This window comes from Procambarus clarkii, chromosome 45 (genome assembly GCF_040958095.1).
Source record: "Procambarus clarkii isolate CNS0578487 chromosome 45, FALCON_Pclarkii_2.0, whole genome shotgun sequence".
NCBI lineage: Eukaryota > Metazoa > Arthropoda > Malacostraca > Decapoda > Cambaridae > Procambarus > Procambarus clarkii.
The window spans coordinates 5761090-5777326 of NC_091194.1; the positions used below are offsets into that span (position 1 = coordinate 5761090).

Genomic DNA, 16237 nt, shown 5'->3' on the forward strand with positions numbered 1-16237 from the left:
AGATTGATACAAATTTATTTGTATATAAATATGAAGTTTTGTTTAGTTCATTGACCATCCTTTGGGTGGTAGTGGAAACAGATAAAAAGGCACCACATAATGGGCTCAGGAATTGAACCCAAAAAATTAATATGGCTGGTTACATAGTTTAATGCATACATCAACAATGGGTTTAAGAACTGGACCACAACAGTCTTTTAAGCTAAGCAATTTACATTTGCAGTGAGCTACTTACATATACAATAATCTGATTTGCTTATCAATCACCCTACACCCATCCAATGGGCAGTGGTGGAACATTTACAAGCACGTGCATACACGTGCGTAAGCAAACATGAGATATTTGGTATACAGGTATTTGGCTAAGTTTTCCAGTAGTACACACTTTTTAATGAAATACTTACATATTTCTTGAATTATAATAGAAATCTCTAAATTTGAATATATTTTTTTTACATACAGTGATGCAGGATACATGAATAGTTCCTGTTTCCATTAGCTTTGCGAACCATTTGGTTGCCTGGAAGTAGACACCAACTTGCTTGGATTTGAGTCGAGGGATTTTTTACATCTACTCCCCCTGTTCAGTATCTTCTTTTCCATTTTTTCCAGACTGAAGATTGATGTCAGCAGGGTGCTCCTTCTGGCTCTTTGGTGACAGCTCAGTCTATTTCTGGGGCTTCTGGCTCGGTGGCCGAACCTGTGTATGTTTCCAAGACTAGACGAACAAGAGATGATCCTCATGGATTCAAGATTCTCTGCAGATCTTCGTGTGTGGTTGAGTTGGTTGTACTGCCATCTGTTTGGGGAAAAGATGGCTGGTCTTCTGTTGTCGCATTTAAGCTGTCTTCTTAGTGATTGTATGAGGTGGCTTAGTGTGCCTTTCATGTCTGGCTTCGATGGTAATGTTCTTTCTTTTTTTTTGTCGGCCATCGGCTGATACTGAATACTGTTGCCTCAGGCATTCTTTCCCCGTTCAACTACCAGCTCCACTTCCTGTGCCTTTTCTGGTTTCTGGATTAGACTGCCCTTGCTTCAGGTTGTTGGGTTAGCAAGCTTCATGTTAGTTAGCATGTTAGTTGGGTTAGCAAGCTTTTTCCCAAAGTGAGGTTTATGTTCATTTGGTCCTGGGGTCAGTTCCTTCCCCCATCAGCCTTTGCTGTCCTCTCTTCTGAAGAATAAAACTGGAAAATTTCATAAGGGGTCCCTTGGTGGTTGAGGTTTGGTTGCTCTGGCCAGGGGTTCTTCAGGCTTGTTTTTTTTCAGTAGGGACAGTTTCACTACCCATGTGCCACTCGTGTGGATGTTTTGTTTATCCTGTTTCCTTAGTCCCAAGACCCGTTGTGTTGGGTTGTTCATGCATTGCCTCAGTTTAGCCTGCCTGCTCTCTCCCTGTGGGCCCATAATGTCTACAAGTTTACCATCTCATTTTCTATCAAGTCTTAGGTGGACATTCTGACTTGATGTTTCTAATCCTTCTTCAGTACTAGAGTTCCCTCATCCTGGTACCTTGTCAATGTTCCTAGGCAGAACCAGTTTGCTATTCACTTCTCCCCTCTTCCTATGATTTGCTCTCGTTGCTCTTTCACCGTAGTGAGTTAGCTTAATGAACCACTTAGGGAAGGCCTCCCAGAAATCCAGCATTGAATGTAATGATATGCATTTTCTTGATGAATTCTTCAGTGGCTCCTGGTCCTGCCCAGCCCTTTTATCTATGATGTTCAACAGTCGTTGCTTGGAGGTGGCCGGCTCAGACACACTAGTTCCTAGGGCTGTTATCTGATAGCAAGGAAGTGGTGTTATCTAGTGAGCAACCACTAGATAGCTAGTGAGGCTATCTAGTGGTTGGACCTAGACAATGAGTGTGTGTACATAGTATGAATCAAGGTTTTAGATATTATCCAAGCAGTTGCTTGTTTTGCCGTGCTCAACCTTTCTGATGGTTTTTTCCTTTTGACACCATGGAGATCTTCTATTCCCAGATTTGCCTATCCCTCTATCAAAGGATTGAGATCCTTCTCCTGGTCTTTGGTAGGAGCTTGTGATTTGCTAGAGCCTTGTTTGATACCGAATGTTTGGAAGGTACCAGGTGGGTGGTGTGGATAAGTAATTTTCAAAAGAAGGCACCAAGTCGTGATGACCATTTAGCACAGTCTGTCACGAGATATATACAGTATAGGTACTAAATATTACTCGGAATGTAAATACAAAAGCAAAAGAGACAAGGCGAGTGATGCCAGAATGAGTGGGATAAAAAAATAACATGCAAGTACATACATAGGACCCCAATACCGATTGATTGATGAAGATTAAGCCACCCAAAAGGTGGCACGGGCAAGAATAGCCTGTAAGTGGTGGCCCTTTGGAGCCATTACCAGTATCAAGAGCTGATACCGGAGATCTGTGGAGGTGCAACTGCACCCTGCGTGACGGGAGATGTCTCCCGTGAAAAGTAGAGGTTAAGAAGTTAGCCATAGGGCTAACAACACTGCAAACCAGGCATGACAAGGCAGATCTCATCGAAACCTTAAAAATACTGAACAATTTGGAGGATGCTGATAAGGACAATTTCTTCAAAAGGTCAGATGTAACACCAATAAGGAGCAACGGGTTCAAGCTCAACAAGGCAACCCATAGGGTTGTAAACCCATGGGTCCGCCTACCCGCCGAAACTGTAAATGCTAAAAAAACTGCTGGGTTTTAAAATATAGCTGGAAAAGATCAGCAGCACAAATGGGGGGACCTTTGGCGGCTTCCTGTCCTCATCGAGGCCACTAGTATTAGTGGCCCTTGGGTAAATGCAAGTAAATGATCAGATAAAAGAACAAGGAGGAATATACAGGTTTCCATGCATAGTAAAAAAAAAAAAAAAACAGGTGGTGAAGTTACATGGGGGCAGGAGGAACTTTACTTGTGCATCATCACAATAGGCAGAAGAGAACAGAAGGCACCCATACCAACCCATAGGCAGCACACAAGAACCCCATCACCATGTCAAGACAGCACCCCTGAGGGAGTCCAGGTGGGTAGCTTGAGAAGCCACCTAGAGACCCACAAGATGCAAGACAAACTTTTTAGTGTTTCATTACATTGAACACTAAATTTGTATTTTTAATTTTTAGTGTTTCCTTTATGTTCAGCAATCCCTACTTTGTACAGATGCCCCTGAACTGAATTTACATGAGGGCCACTATCTCCCTAGTGGTGCTTCTTAAAAGGTCACTCATTGTTCTTGAGGATTTTTTCCAAATTGGATTTTGAACCGAAAGAATGGTCTCAGTATTTACGGCTTCTGTAGGTAGGTGCTTATATGGGTTTATAACCCCATAGGTGAAATGCATATCTTATTTTCTTTTCTACATTGTGGCTTGTTGAGCTTGAATCTGTTGCCCTTTATATGTGTTATATTGGACCTTTAAAAGAAGTGGAGACGAACCTGAGCTTATGCTGAATTTTAGAAATTGTGTCACATGAGTAAGTAATATTAACGATTTTCAAGATGTGTGCCACTGCATATCCATCATAAAAGGTTTCATCTTCACTGTTAATATGTTGGCATGTTGGTCTCTTTTTTTTTGTTTTTCTTTATGTCAAAGCTTCAATCACTCTTCACTAATACAGTGAACTTGACTGTGGCAAACTTATCTATCTTATGGTTAATATTCTTGGCCCACAGTTTACATTCAATTTCCTCTGAGTTGTTGGCTGAAATGAAGAAGTGTTGAGTTAGTAACACAGTACTGTATACTCATTCATATATTTACAATAAATGTTTGCATTAAATCATATAATGTAACAGAAGATGAATATTTCAATTAAAATGGGAAGGCAATTAATTGAAATGTAAATTTTTAATAGTTAAACCATAATAATATATGAAATATACAATAAGTTGTGAAGACTAAACCACACACCAGATGGCGAGGGGACAATGACGTTTTGGCCTGTCCTGGACCATTATCAAGTCGATTATGATGAGAGCCAGGACAGGTTCATGGCTTTGTTGCTGTTGACTCTTCTCTTTCATAGTAAATACTCATATGTTCTAACCTTTCTAACAAACATGACCTAACATAAGTCTACTCCCCCCCCCCCTTTTTCTCTTTCTTTTTCTTTCTCCTCTTATTCTTATGTTCCCATTCTTATACCATTATTAACCCCCCACCCCTTACACCCATACCATCCGTACCTTTCACCTTGCTCTTACATTCCTCTAGGAATTTCATCCTCCTCACCGCTCTCTTGTCTTACTTAATGCTTGTGCCTCATTCTCTCCAAGCACATCTCCTGTGCCAGGTGAGTATGACAGGCTCACCAGAACCTGTGCTATTTGGAACTTTTTGTTCCAAGTAGCTGAATCTAAAACAACTATTCGCTCTCATCATAATCAACTTGATAATGGTCTTGAACGGACCAAAACGTCATTGTCTCCTCATCTTCATTTGTGTGTGGTTAAGTCTTCATATCTTCAGCTACGTCATTGTGACTCATCATCTTCATATGCAATAAGTTGTTGATGATGCCCACATTAATGATGTTTGAAAAGTTTATGTAGGCATTACACATATTTCTTTAGCATATGAAAGAATTCAAATACAGTACCTGTATAAAGAAAAAAATTTCAACTTACTATATAATCTAGTATGTACCAAACTCTGAGCAAAGAGTCATATAATTTATCCTCCAATCTAACCAATAATATCTGAGCATGGGGAAGGGGGGGGTTTCAATCACCACAGCCCAGCTGTTCAAATTCTTAACCCTTTAAATGTGGCTATCTTTAAAATTGTCACCACGCCTATGCACACAAATAATAAAAATACTAATAACCTTAACATTATAAAATGCAAAAAGTAGGGAAATGAACAAAAATTTTTTTTTTTTTTTTTTTTTTTTTGGGCCTTTGTGCACATCGAGCTTATCATGGGGTCAATGGGCTGGTGGCGGAAATGCAATTACCTGACTCGACATGAAAGAGCAAGGGCTCCCCCCCCCCCTCCCCATGTAGTAACAGGAGCTGTGTAAGGGTTAAAGCACCATATAACACTCACCTTTGCCTTCAAGGTTGAGAACCACTCCTACCAATGGAGGCAAATAGTCAGAACTGTTAGGATGTGGCAGGTAGTATGCTGGGAAGCCCCGAGCAGGGTCTGTGTACCTCTCTTCATTTGTGCATGACACCCATATATTCTAGAATGTAACATACACATAAAAATTTGTAAAATTTGCAACTAGAAACTGGCATACAAATACTGTAGAAACAAATGCATGGAGAGGTGCAATGCACAATTAACTTTCAATTCTTTTTTTATGTACAGTATATATATAAAGAAGTACAATGGTTTAAATACTGTACAAATTTTGGTGATTAAATGATACATTCCTATAAAGGAACTAACACACAAAGTGTGTTTCTTTTGCTTAAATCTAGCAAAATTTGCAATGAATTTCAAGTTACAAGGTGAACAGTCAATCTTAAAAGAAAAAAGTAACTGAAGAATATAGTGAGAAAAGGGAGTAATTAGTGTCAATACAATTACTGTATAATATTAATAGATGGTGATACCATAATGAAAAGTTATATTGATACATACTATAATGAAATTTTTTATTTCTAGAGAGTAAAATAATAGTCTAATTAGAAGCTCCCGATTAATTAGAACTCAGGCACCCACCCCAGAGGTGTTGCCAAGCAGCAAGGTGGTGGGGTACTGGTTGTTTCTGCTGTTAGTTGCTTGCTTGCTTGCTTGTTTGCTTGCTTGCTTGCATTCACTCACTCCTCTCCAGTTTCTTTTTCTGGCATTTTGTTCTTATGTGGGGTGCCAGGCTGCTTTGTTCTTTCTTCAGTGCAGTACCCCAAGCTAGGGAACTACTGCCAACCAGGGAGAAGGCCAGGGACACCAAACATAAAAACCGAGACTGGAACGCACTCTAAGACAAGGCCCCATCCCCTAAGCGGGAGCTGAAAAGTCACCCAGGCTGCAGCCAAGGAAGACAAGATGACAAACTTAAGGAACCCACATAGGAAGCTCAAAACGTAAAGAGGAATGAAGCAACCGACCCCTAGATGGAGAAAATCCCCACAAAGCAAGAGTAAAAATGACAGGCATAAGTTCCCATCCCAGAATTCTCTCTTTCCCCCTTCAATCCATGAGACCTGATGAAAGAAAATAGTAGGGCTCTGTAACTTTCCTGGATCATTAAGGTGGGTATAGTTTCCTTACCATTATGCATCCCATAACAGTTGCCTAACTCCTGGGTACCTATTTACAGAGGACCACTTGGTTTGCGAACCCCCTTGGGGACAAGACCCGTCAGTTATCGTGAAAGTTCGTAAACGATAAAAGGAGGAAAAAAAAATAAACGAGAAATGTAGGAAACAAATAATAGAGAAATGTCGTGTGGGGGGGGGGGGGGGGGAATCGACAGGTTCATAGCATAAATGCGACAGTATTTTGCTTGTACTCACCAATAAGAGAAGTCCTGATCCACTTGTTATGTTGATGATAATTTCAGATGTTAACGCATTTGAGTCAACATGTGACGAATCAGGTGCAGGCGAGGCAATGCAAGCTTTCTTGGAAGCCTTTGCAAAAGACCCTTTAAGTGACATTTGTTTCATTCCCTTTGATCTTCTTTTCAAAAACTTCATATACAAATTGTACTGGCTCATCATGTCCTTAGATCCAAACTCACTGTTACTCGTGTCCATAAATGCCAGAATGCCTTCAAAATGTTGCTAAACTTTTTCCATATTACATTTTTCCTTTAATGTTTCTTCATCCTCTTCCTTGCCATCTTCTTTGCACTCCTCTGACTTTTTTGCTGAACATACTAATTCTATAATTTCATCATCAGTCATGTTTTGATTGTTTGGGGCTTCTTCGTCAAAATCTATCACCTATCTATGTCATCTTTTATTGTTTCAGTCACCAGCTCTGCCCTCAGTTCTGGAGACTTAATCCCCTTGACATAGGCTGGGAGTTCCTTTTTTAATTCTTTCCTCTCACTAACTTTCTTCGCCGCAAATCCTTCAAAATCTGCATCATCATCTTCCTCAGGAAACAGACTTGACCTTAAGATGATCATAACAGTACTTTTGCTATGTTCAGTGCACACGACACTTCTCAGGCCACCGCTCTCCACCTTAATTATTTCAACTTTCTTCTCAAATGTCATCACCGACCTCTTTCTTTTACATATTCCGCTTGTTGATGCTTTTACTGACACAATGCGGGCATTTGGAGCCGACATTGTGCACGGATGTTCCTCGATTGTGCAGATATGTAAAACACAGTCACGGAATGAACACTCCAGCCTCATGGCAAATCAAAATAATGGGAACAATAGGCTGTGAATCTGTGACATCACAAGGTAGAAGGCACTCTAGATTGGTGGTGCCCGACACAGTCAGTTGGCAATGTAGGCCATCACCCACCCACCCAACCACCTACCACCCTTCGTCGGTGCGAGACTTGGCAGACCACTTCCTCGCCCGAACTTAGTTCATGTAGCGTGAAACCCCAACTCCAGTCAGCGAGAGGCTTGGCAGAACGCTTCCTCACCCGAACTTATTTCGTGTAGTGTAAAACCCCAATCCCAATTGGGAAACTAACTTTCGAATAACTTAAGTTCGCAAACCAAGTGGCTGTCTATACTGCTAAATAAACAGTCATCAAGTGCAAGCAAACATTACCCAACTATATAACCATGCCAGGAATAATATGTGGAAAACATCTGAATTGGCAAGACATACCTTAGGCATCTTCTCACTATTCTCATTGTATCTGACCCATATGTGATCCTTAAGTTTGTCTGGCATAGTTTTAGGCAACTCTTCATATTTATCATATACTTGAATAGATTTTGAGACCTGAAAAATAATTACAGTAGTTAGAATTTGTTTAAAATATACTGTACATATGGGAAACCCAGCAGTGCCCGAGTCAGTCAGTCGATCTGTCTGTTTTTCTCTCATTTTCCCCTCCCATCTGTTCTCTCCCCCTCCTTTCCATTCTCTCTCACTCTCTCCCTCCCTCCTACTATTCTCTCTCTCCCTTGCCCTCCTGTTCTCTTTCCCTGTGCCCTATTCTCTCTCTCTCTCTTCCTCCTGTTCTCTCTCCCTCCCTACCTCTCATTCCCTCCCTCCTGTTTGCTTTCTCTCCCTACCTCCCATTCTTTTTCTGCCACTCGCTTTTATAAACAAAATATTCTCTGCAAATCAAGGGACCCGGAATGTGGAATGACCTTCCCAGTCACGTCAAAGACTGTACCTCTCAACCAGTTTAAGAGAAAAACTAAGTACAGTACTACTTAATAAACTCCATATAACCTACCCTACCCCCTAAATGTCAACCTATGTGTTGTTATTTTCTCACAATATTAATTATTGATCAACTTGTTTAACTGCTGATATCCACCATGTAAAATCTTGAAGAAAATTGTAGTCTTCTGCTTATTTAGTTAAAATTACTTCCGCTATTCTGTTTCAATTTCTGCTCTTCCATCCATCATGTAGTTATTATCATTCTTTTTTCTTTTTTCTCTTTTTCAATTCAATTTATGCTTTTACCTCAATTATTGTAGTTTTAAGTTTTAGTCTAAGTGTTTTTCGCACATCTTGCCCGAAACACTGCATATTAGTGGCTTTAGGCAAGAGGATGTACTACAGTAGCTCTATCTAGAAATCCAACATTCTGTTTGTAACTCATCTTTTATGTATGTACTTTTACCTGAATAAACATTTTATTTTATTTATTTTTTATTAATATTTTATTACACCATTATTATTGAGGACCTATAAACCAATGACTGACCTTCATAGGATGCAACCCACAAGAGTCACCTAACTCACATGTGCATATTTACTGTTAGGTGAATAGAGACATCAAGTGCAAGAAAATGTTCTTAAATGTCCCACTTTTCCCATGAATTGAATTGGGGTTCAATTGGCTGTGAACCAAACGCACTAACCACAGAATAAATGACATTATCTTTGTAGTGGATTACAGTGATGTATATGACATCAGTTTTGAAGTGTATTACTGCAGTACTGTATTACAGTAGGTTACAATATAAGGCATTAGAAATATTAAATTCACTGCAATATTACAGTAGTGAATTACAATAAGGTTAATGGCTTTAATTTTAAAGAGTATTACTGGGAATTAGGTTGTATTGAGAAATAAAGTACAGTACTTTTACGAATAAGTATGATTTTTCAAATTAAAATATTAAAGATACTATACTTGTAAATAACCAAAGATAATGAAACGAGTACAGGGACCCATAAAGTACAATTCTACTGACCTTCCAAAGACTGAGCAACACACACGGATTCATGCTTCCATAGTTCCAGTCCGAAACCGGAGGACAGATACTGTAGATCCAGCTATTGTCAAAGTAGCAGAACTTGCCATCAGGAGCAGGTTTGTCATCACTGCATTCAACCACCTCTTTACCAGATTTGAATTTATTATATTCTGTTTAAAGAAGAGTATAAGCAGAGAAAAAGTTACAATAATGTAGCTAAAAGCTACTTTTTGTGAATCAGTGCAAATCATCAGGATGGTGAAAATATTTTATTAATTAGTGTACCTAACATACAAATACTGTACACCACTGTCTATGCCCGGTAATCTGAATCTTATGGAGCTTACCTCCACTCGAGTTAGCTGAACATTCATTTAAACTAGCTGAACATTCCAGCTAGCCAAACATTCATATTTCTTACCAGAAATGTCCAAAAATTAAAAAATTTGCAATTTTATGTATCAAATCCAGTTACTCCTGCCATTTACCCATGCATTTTCATCATTTACCTGCTTATTCTTGCCATTTAAAAATTTAACCATGCATGAAAATGAATTAATTTAGCTTACTCGAAGTTTCGGGTTACCAGAATTCACATTACAGAGCTCTTACAGTAGTTTATTAGCATAACTAATGTACAAACAGCTGACTAGTGTAACATCAAGTGGCTTGAGTCATAAACATGACAGGTTGCAGAGGGGGAGGGAGTTATCAGGGGAAAAGTGCCAAGCTATCATGACTATATAAGGGGGAATGGTACCCAACTACTTTGATGGTCGGGTATTTTAATACCCTATCATTAATTAGCAAAATTCTATCTTGCCTGTCGTATACCTGTCAATGTTTCCGAGCATCAAAGTCCCCACAGCCTGGTCTCTGCTCACTTTCCCACTAGCCATCATACACTGCTCTGCTCACTCTCCCACAAGCCATCATACACAGCTCTGTTCACTCTCCCACAAGCCATCATACATAGCTCTGCTCACTTTCCCACAAGCCATCATACACAGCTCTGTTCACTCTCCCACAAGCCATCATACATAGCTCTGCTCACTCTCCCACAAGCTATCATATATAGTGAGCAGCCTACATATATTCCATAATGCAAGGAAAAATTATGAATTAAATTGTATATATTTATATATACATATGTAAGAAAAGAAAGGTTGAACTAACCTAACATGAATTTGTTGAGAGCTGCCACTTCATTTTCATAAGAGCTGGGATCATGAGGATTAAAACTTATTTCTTGAGGTACAACAGCCAAACCTGTCATAACTTAGAAAATATAATTAGGATTTTATATATGATACAAAATAAAACACAAAATAATGGATAAAATTGGATAAGTTTATATCTAGGAAAGACATGGCTAAATACTGGTTTAGAAACATGGTTGTTGATTTATGGACAAATTATTGGATAATATAATAGATGTTAGATCACTGGATGGTTTCATCCGTAGGTTAGACATTTACTTGAATGAGTTTGATTGTATATAAATATGAGCTGTCTCATATGGGCCAATATGAGCTGCCTTGTATGGGCCAATAGGAACTGCCTTATATTTATTTACTTATTTCATTCTAGTTAAACAGAGACATTAGGTTAAAGGAAACATACTCAAGCATTTCTGCCCTGCCCGGGATTTGAACCTGGAATTCCCATTTGAGAGTCAAGAATGAACCCGATTGTACTACCGAGACTCTTAAACACAACCTTATAAACAGACCCTCATGAACACACTGACATTCATAGTTTTTCATGACATTCCTAAGGGACATCTAAAGCATCCTCTCTCTCTACAGTATAGATATAACCTTCAGCAATGTCACAATAACACTGTAGAGAGCTATATACTTAGAAATACAGTGGAACCTCGAGTGACGAGCACCTCAAATTACGAGCATTTTGAGTAACGAGCACGCCGATCAGTGACAATTTGTCTCGATTGGCGAGCACTCGTTTGATTAACGAGAAAACCACATGGTGCGTTCCCGCTGCTTCTCGCAGATTCTCAGACACCTCCGACGATGCAAATAAATTACTTATTTTGTTTAAATATGATGCTGGGATGTAAAGGGGTGACTGCTGTGATGTTGCATAGTATTGACATTTTTTTGTAGAATAAAAAAAAATTGAACAAATTTTAAAAAAAGATAAATGTCATAAAGGTTCGTTCAGTGTGTGCCAGGTAGGCTGCTCCATTATTAAATGAAAAATACAAAACAAATTGAACACATTTGAAACAAAGAAAGATTGTCATAATGGAGCAGCCTACCTGACAAACACTGAACAAAACTTTATGACATTTTCCTTTTTTTCAATTTTGTTCAATTTTTTTTTTTTAAGAAACATTGAGCAGCCTATCTTGAGGTTATCTTGTGATGATTTTGGGGCTTTAGTGTCCCCGCGGCCCGGTCCTCGATGAGGCCCCCACTCCCAGGAAGCCGCCCATAACAGCTGACTAACACCCAGGTACCTATTTTACTGCTAGGTAACAGGGGCATAGGGTGAAAGAAACTTTGCCCATTGTTTCTCGCCGGCGCCCGGGATCGAACCCGGGCCCACAGGATCACAGTCCAGCGTGCTGTCTGCTCGGCTGACCAAGGAGCCGGTCGGCCGAACCTACCTGACAAACACGGAACAAACCTTTTGCTATAAAAAAAATAAAAATATTGAACAAATTTGAAAAAAGAACAAATGTCATAAAGGTTCGTTTAGTGTTTGTCAGGTAGGCTGCTCCATTATTTAAAAAATTGAATATCATATTGATGTTTTTCGGTGCTGGAATGGATATTTTTATTTCCAATATTTTATATGGGGAAATTCATTTTGAAAGACGAGCATTTCATGTGACGAGCTCGGTGCTGGAACGGATTAAATTCGTTAATCGAGGTTCCACTGTATTGGAATAAGCACTATAATATGGTCATATTACTAACCTTCTTTTAGGGAAGATGAGGATTGTGAATAAACAAGGACCACAATGATTGTGATCAGCACAACTCCAAGAATAACACAAGCAATTATGGCTCCAACTGAAAGAGGAAGACAAATAAATAATAATAATTAATATATACAGTATATATATATTATATATATATATATAATATATAATATATATATAAAAAATAAGATACAATGAGTTGAGAAAGCACATATGTTGGTGATTAAGTGATATGTTCTTGCATAGCCACTAGCAAGCATAGCATTTTGGACAGGTCCTAAACTAAACAAAGTATTTGATGTGAAATCAAAACTAGACTAGTTCAAATTACTTCTGATATTCTGTTTAATATCTACTGTTCCATCCATCATGTACTTATCATTCCCCCCCCCTTTTTTTAATTCAATTAATTTTAATTCAGTTTAATGGCTACAATGAGAAGCAAATGCACCTAAACTAGAAAATTACCCACATACTAGTACGAAAGTCTAGAAGTCTTCAATACAGTACTCACTCATAAACAAAAATCTTCGTCTATCGTGATTGTTATCCTTTAGCTTAGGAAAATAAGACTCGGATGTTTCATTGCCTTTGTGTTCTGATCCAGCCTTATTGTCCGGTGGACTGCTACCTGTTTGAAGAGAATTACATTTTAATTGGCATATTACAGTAGTATAGTTATCAAGTCATTATCAGGGCTCTTTAAAACAGTCCCAATGTTCCATCCCAGTCAACACTGTTCCAAGCCAGCCAACACTGTTCCATCTCTGCCAATACTGTTCCATCCCTGCCAACACTATACCATCCCAGCCAACACTGTACCATCCCTGCCAACACTATACCATCCCAGCCAACACCGTACCATCCCTGACAACACTGTACCCTCCCTACCAACATTGTATCATCCCAATACTATTCATATTTCAATCTACCAGATAATGGAAAATATGTGATGAAAACATAAGCTATGTAGTCTAAAGCACAAACATGTCTTTAACCCAGTAATCTCAAAAGTTAAAAATTATGTTAACCTAGAAAATACACTGTGAAGCAAATACTACTACTACTAATAATAATAATAATAATAATAATAATTTATATAAAACACATACATTTGAAACATGATAGTGTGGTATTTGTAGGTACACAATGCCAATTATATAAAGTCACTAATACATGGAGTATTTTAGGCATAACATATCTAGGTAATTTATTTATAACTTTATTGGGGGTAACACTTAATAATAAATAAGAAGTAAACCAACACATTTGAATTGTTAAAGAGATAATCATCAGTGTCAAAAAATATGTGGTGTGATTTCTACATTTGGAAATACACAGTGTTTTATGTTCTTCACAACTGTCAAGAAGATCACTGTAATTAACTTAAAATTTTCCAGTTTAATTAAAATTTGCATGCATATAACAGTGGAACTGATATATCTCTCCACATAGATTAATGTCAAAGATATACTTTAATGGCTACAATGAGAAACAACTTTTTGCTTTTTTAATCAAGGAGTTAGACAACTGTTGTGGATGGCATCTTAGGTAAGGTCAGTAGGTGGCCTAGCAGGGGACCACAGTAAGCCCAAGTACAGGCTTCCTGTCCCTGACAACAAGACATTATTGCAGTAACTCATATAGACACTTCATGAGCTGTGTTCAATGTGAGTTTCAGATTAATTCCTGATTCTGCTGCTGATGCAGATTTGATTATTTTAATCATATCATGTCTTATAACTAAACTTTCCTGAATGCCATCCGAATTTACCTGAGGCCCTAAACACATTAGTTAGTGGCCTCGGGTAAATATACATATATTTGGGGTTCGAGTCTCCTGGTGGGTTGTGTCTATAAAGCTGGTTATACATATATTTATACATAAATATATGTACTGTATAAGTAAATATGCATATATTTATGGCCTATACATGAAGTACATGTATAGTATACTGTATATATATATTTTATGTTTAGTACAGTATAGCCTTAATTAAAACACTTTAATTTTAAGACAAATTAAATAACACATATCTTACAATTTGAGTAGTGACTCATTCATTGATAAACCTCAGACACCCAGAATTATAATACAGTAGTGTGATACATCAATTTTTATTTTATGAATTTGGTTATGTTAATTCATAAATGTCTAATCATTAAAATTTTATGCTAAGGTTTATCAATGTATGATTCACCACTCACATTGCAAAGTATATATTATTTATGTCTTAAAATTAAAAAGCAGTATTTTAATTATGGCTTTACATAAAGCTATATGTATATACTATGTTCATGTATAGGTCTATACATAAAGTACATGCAGTCAAAGAAAATGTTGAAATAGGAGTGAAGGAGGCACGGTGGAAGGCTAGCATGGTGGTGCCAGTGGAAGGTATTTCAATGTTTGTTTGTTTATTTATTTATATATATATATATATATGACAGTGTCAGACCACGGAGGAAAATTGAAACAGGAATTTCCTTAAGAACTTTCGTATATTAATACATCTTCAGGAGCCTTAATTACCATCTCACTCCTTCTGAAGATGTATTATTATACGAAAGTACTTAAGGAAATTCCTGTTTCAATTTTTCTCCGTGGACTGTCACTGTCACATTTTTAATCACGTGTTTATTTTCGTGATATACACACTTATATTTATACAAGAACCTTTGTACCAACCAATGTATGTACCTTTACCTGAATAAACATCTTATATAGAATGGCGTAGCAGCACACTGCTGTGTATACCTAAGCTTGTAATAGTAATAATTTGTATTCGCAAGAAGGTACAGTGTAATGGTGAGATTACAGAAGACTGGTAAGTGTACATTCTTGCCCAGCCACTGACACGCTTAGCGTATCGGGCAGCCAATAAGCACACATTATGACGGTGATACGTACCTTCATCTAACAGTGAAGACATTTTTCCTCCAAGACTGTGTAGACGGACGCTAGTGATAAGTAAGTACGTAATTGTCAGAGGAAGGCGAGGTTAGGGGGGGTGGATGGTGTTGGTCGCTGCTCCAAGTGTCTCCCGGAGTTACCGTCGCTCACACCACACCTCCCACACTATACATATATAGTTATATACTAACAACTATTGCTCGCTAATTATCGCGAGCGTGTTTATGTATTACTATATCAGGCAATAGCGGTACAGATTGATCTCTACTATTAATACGTTAGAATGAGATAAGTGGGTTACATACAGATACAAGTGTTAATTGGCATCGTCTACAAGCACCACGCCCCGCCCCTCTCCTGGATTTGTTTACAATTTTTTTTTTTGGAGGGGGTAGTGAATGAAACTCATATTGGGGTAAAATTATTTATTTATATGTATAATTATGTATGTGTGTGGTTTCGAGGGAAAAGGTATACGCATAATGTGTATGTAATGCATATATCTTTTCCCCCTTTGACAGGCGTCCGGCTCCCTCCCGGGATGGGAGGGGCCGGACGCTGTGCCAACACAACCGCTGAATCGCCGAGTGTTTGGGATAATGGTAGTGCCACACACGTATCGGACCTGTACAGTTAATGAGTTTCCCATTAACTGACAAATATACAACACTGTATTCTTAATACGCTCACATCAAATATTTATATTAAGCTCGCCAGACGTACATTGCACAATTAACGTTCAGCGTTAGAATTTAAATAGTGTGCAACTTTCATCGTACGCCGCCAACGTTGTCTTGAACCCCACTCTAAAGCATTACTCGACTCAGCTTCATGTAATTTCAGCAGCCTTTATTTCATCCGTTTTACAGCGAATCAATATCGCGGACACAAACCTAGTATAGAGTAACAGTGATTTCTGGATCAAGAGTAAAATAGAAAATGACAATTAGTGCAGATGCACTCTATGACGTCATAACCTTTCCTTGTCGACACCGCAAACTCTTTTTAAATACACTTAATCTAACCTAACCTAACCCAGCCCAACATAAATTAACGTATTC

General features: G+C 38.3%; 1 protein-coding gene across 2 annotated transcripts; it reads right to left on the reverse strand.

Moving 5' to 3' along the window:
• On the reverse strand, nt 1–15499 carry LOC123769810 (sodium/potassium-transporting ATPase subunit beta). 2 transcript variants are annotated; one of them, XM_045761114.2, is made up of 8 exons: nt 15174–15499; nt 12777–12893; nt 12258–12353; nt 10489–10590; nt 9310–9482; nt 7757–7873; nt 5052–5190; nt 1–3705 (listed from the first exon to the last, which is right to left on the reverse strand). In XM_045761114.2, exons 1-8 carry the CDS (start codon nt 15193–15195, stop codon nt 3599–3601), a joined length of 873 nt encoding a protein of 290 aa, XP_045617070.2. In that variant the 5' UTR covers nt 15196–15499; the 3' UTR covers nt 1–3598. The 2 variants fall into 2 exon arrangements, with proteins under 2 accessions (XP_045617070.2, XP_045617071.2); XM_045761115.2 differs by having other exon boundaries at nt 10489–10581; nt 15174–15435.
• Nucleotides 15500–16237: the final 738 nt, after the last annotated feature.

Coding starts and splice junctions, on each gene's coding strand:
- LOC123769810 (XM_045761114.2), bottom strand. CDS start 15,195: ATGTCTTCACTGTTAGATGAAG. Junction 10,591..12,257: donor CTCATCTTCCCTAAAAGAAG/GTTAGTAATATG, acceptor ATATTTTCTAAG/TTATGACAGGTTTGGCTGTT. Junction 9,483..10,488: donor TCTCAACAAATTCATGTTAG/GTTAGTTCAACC, acceptor TTCTTTAAACAG/AATATAATAAATTCAAATCT.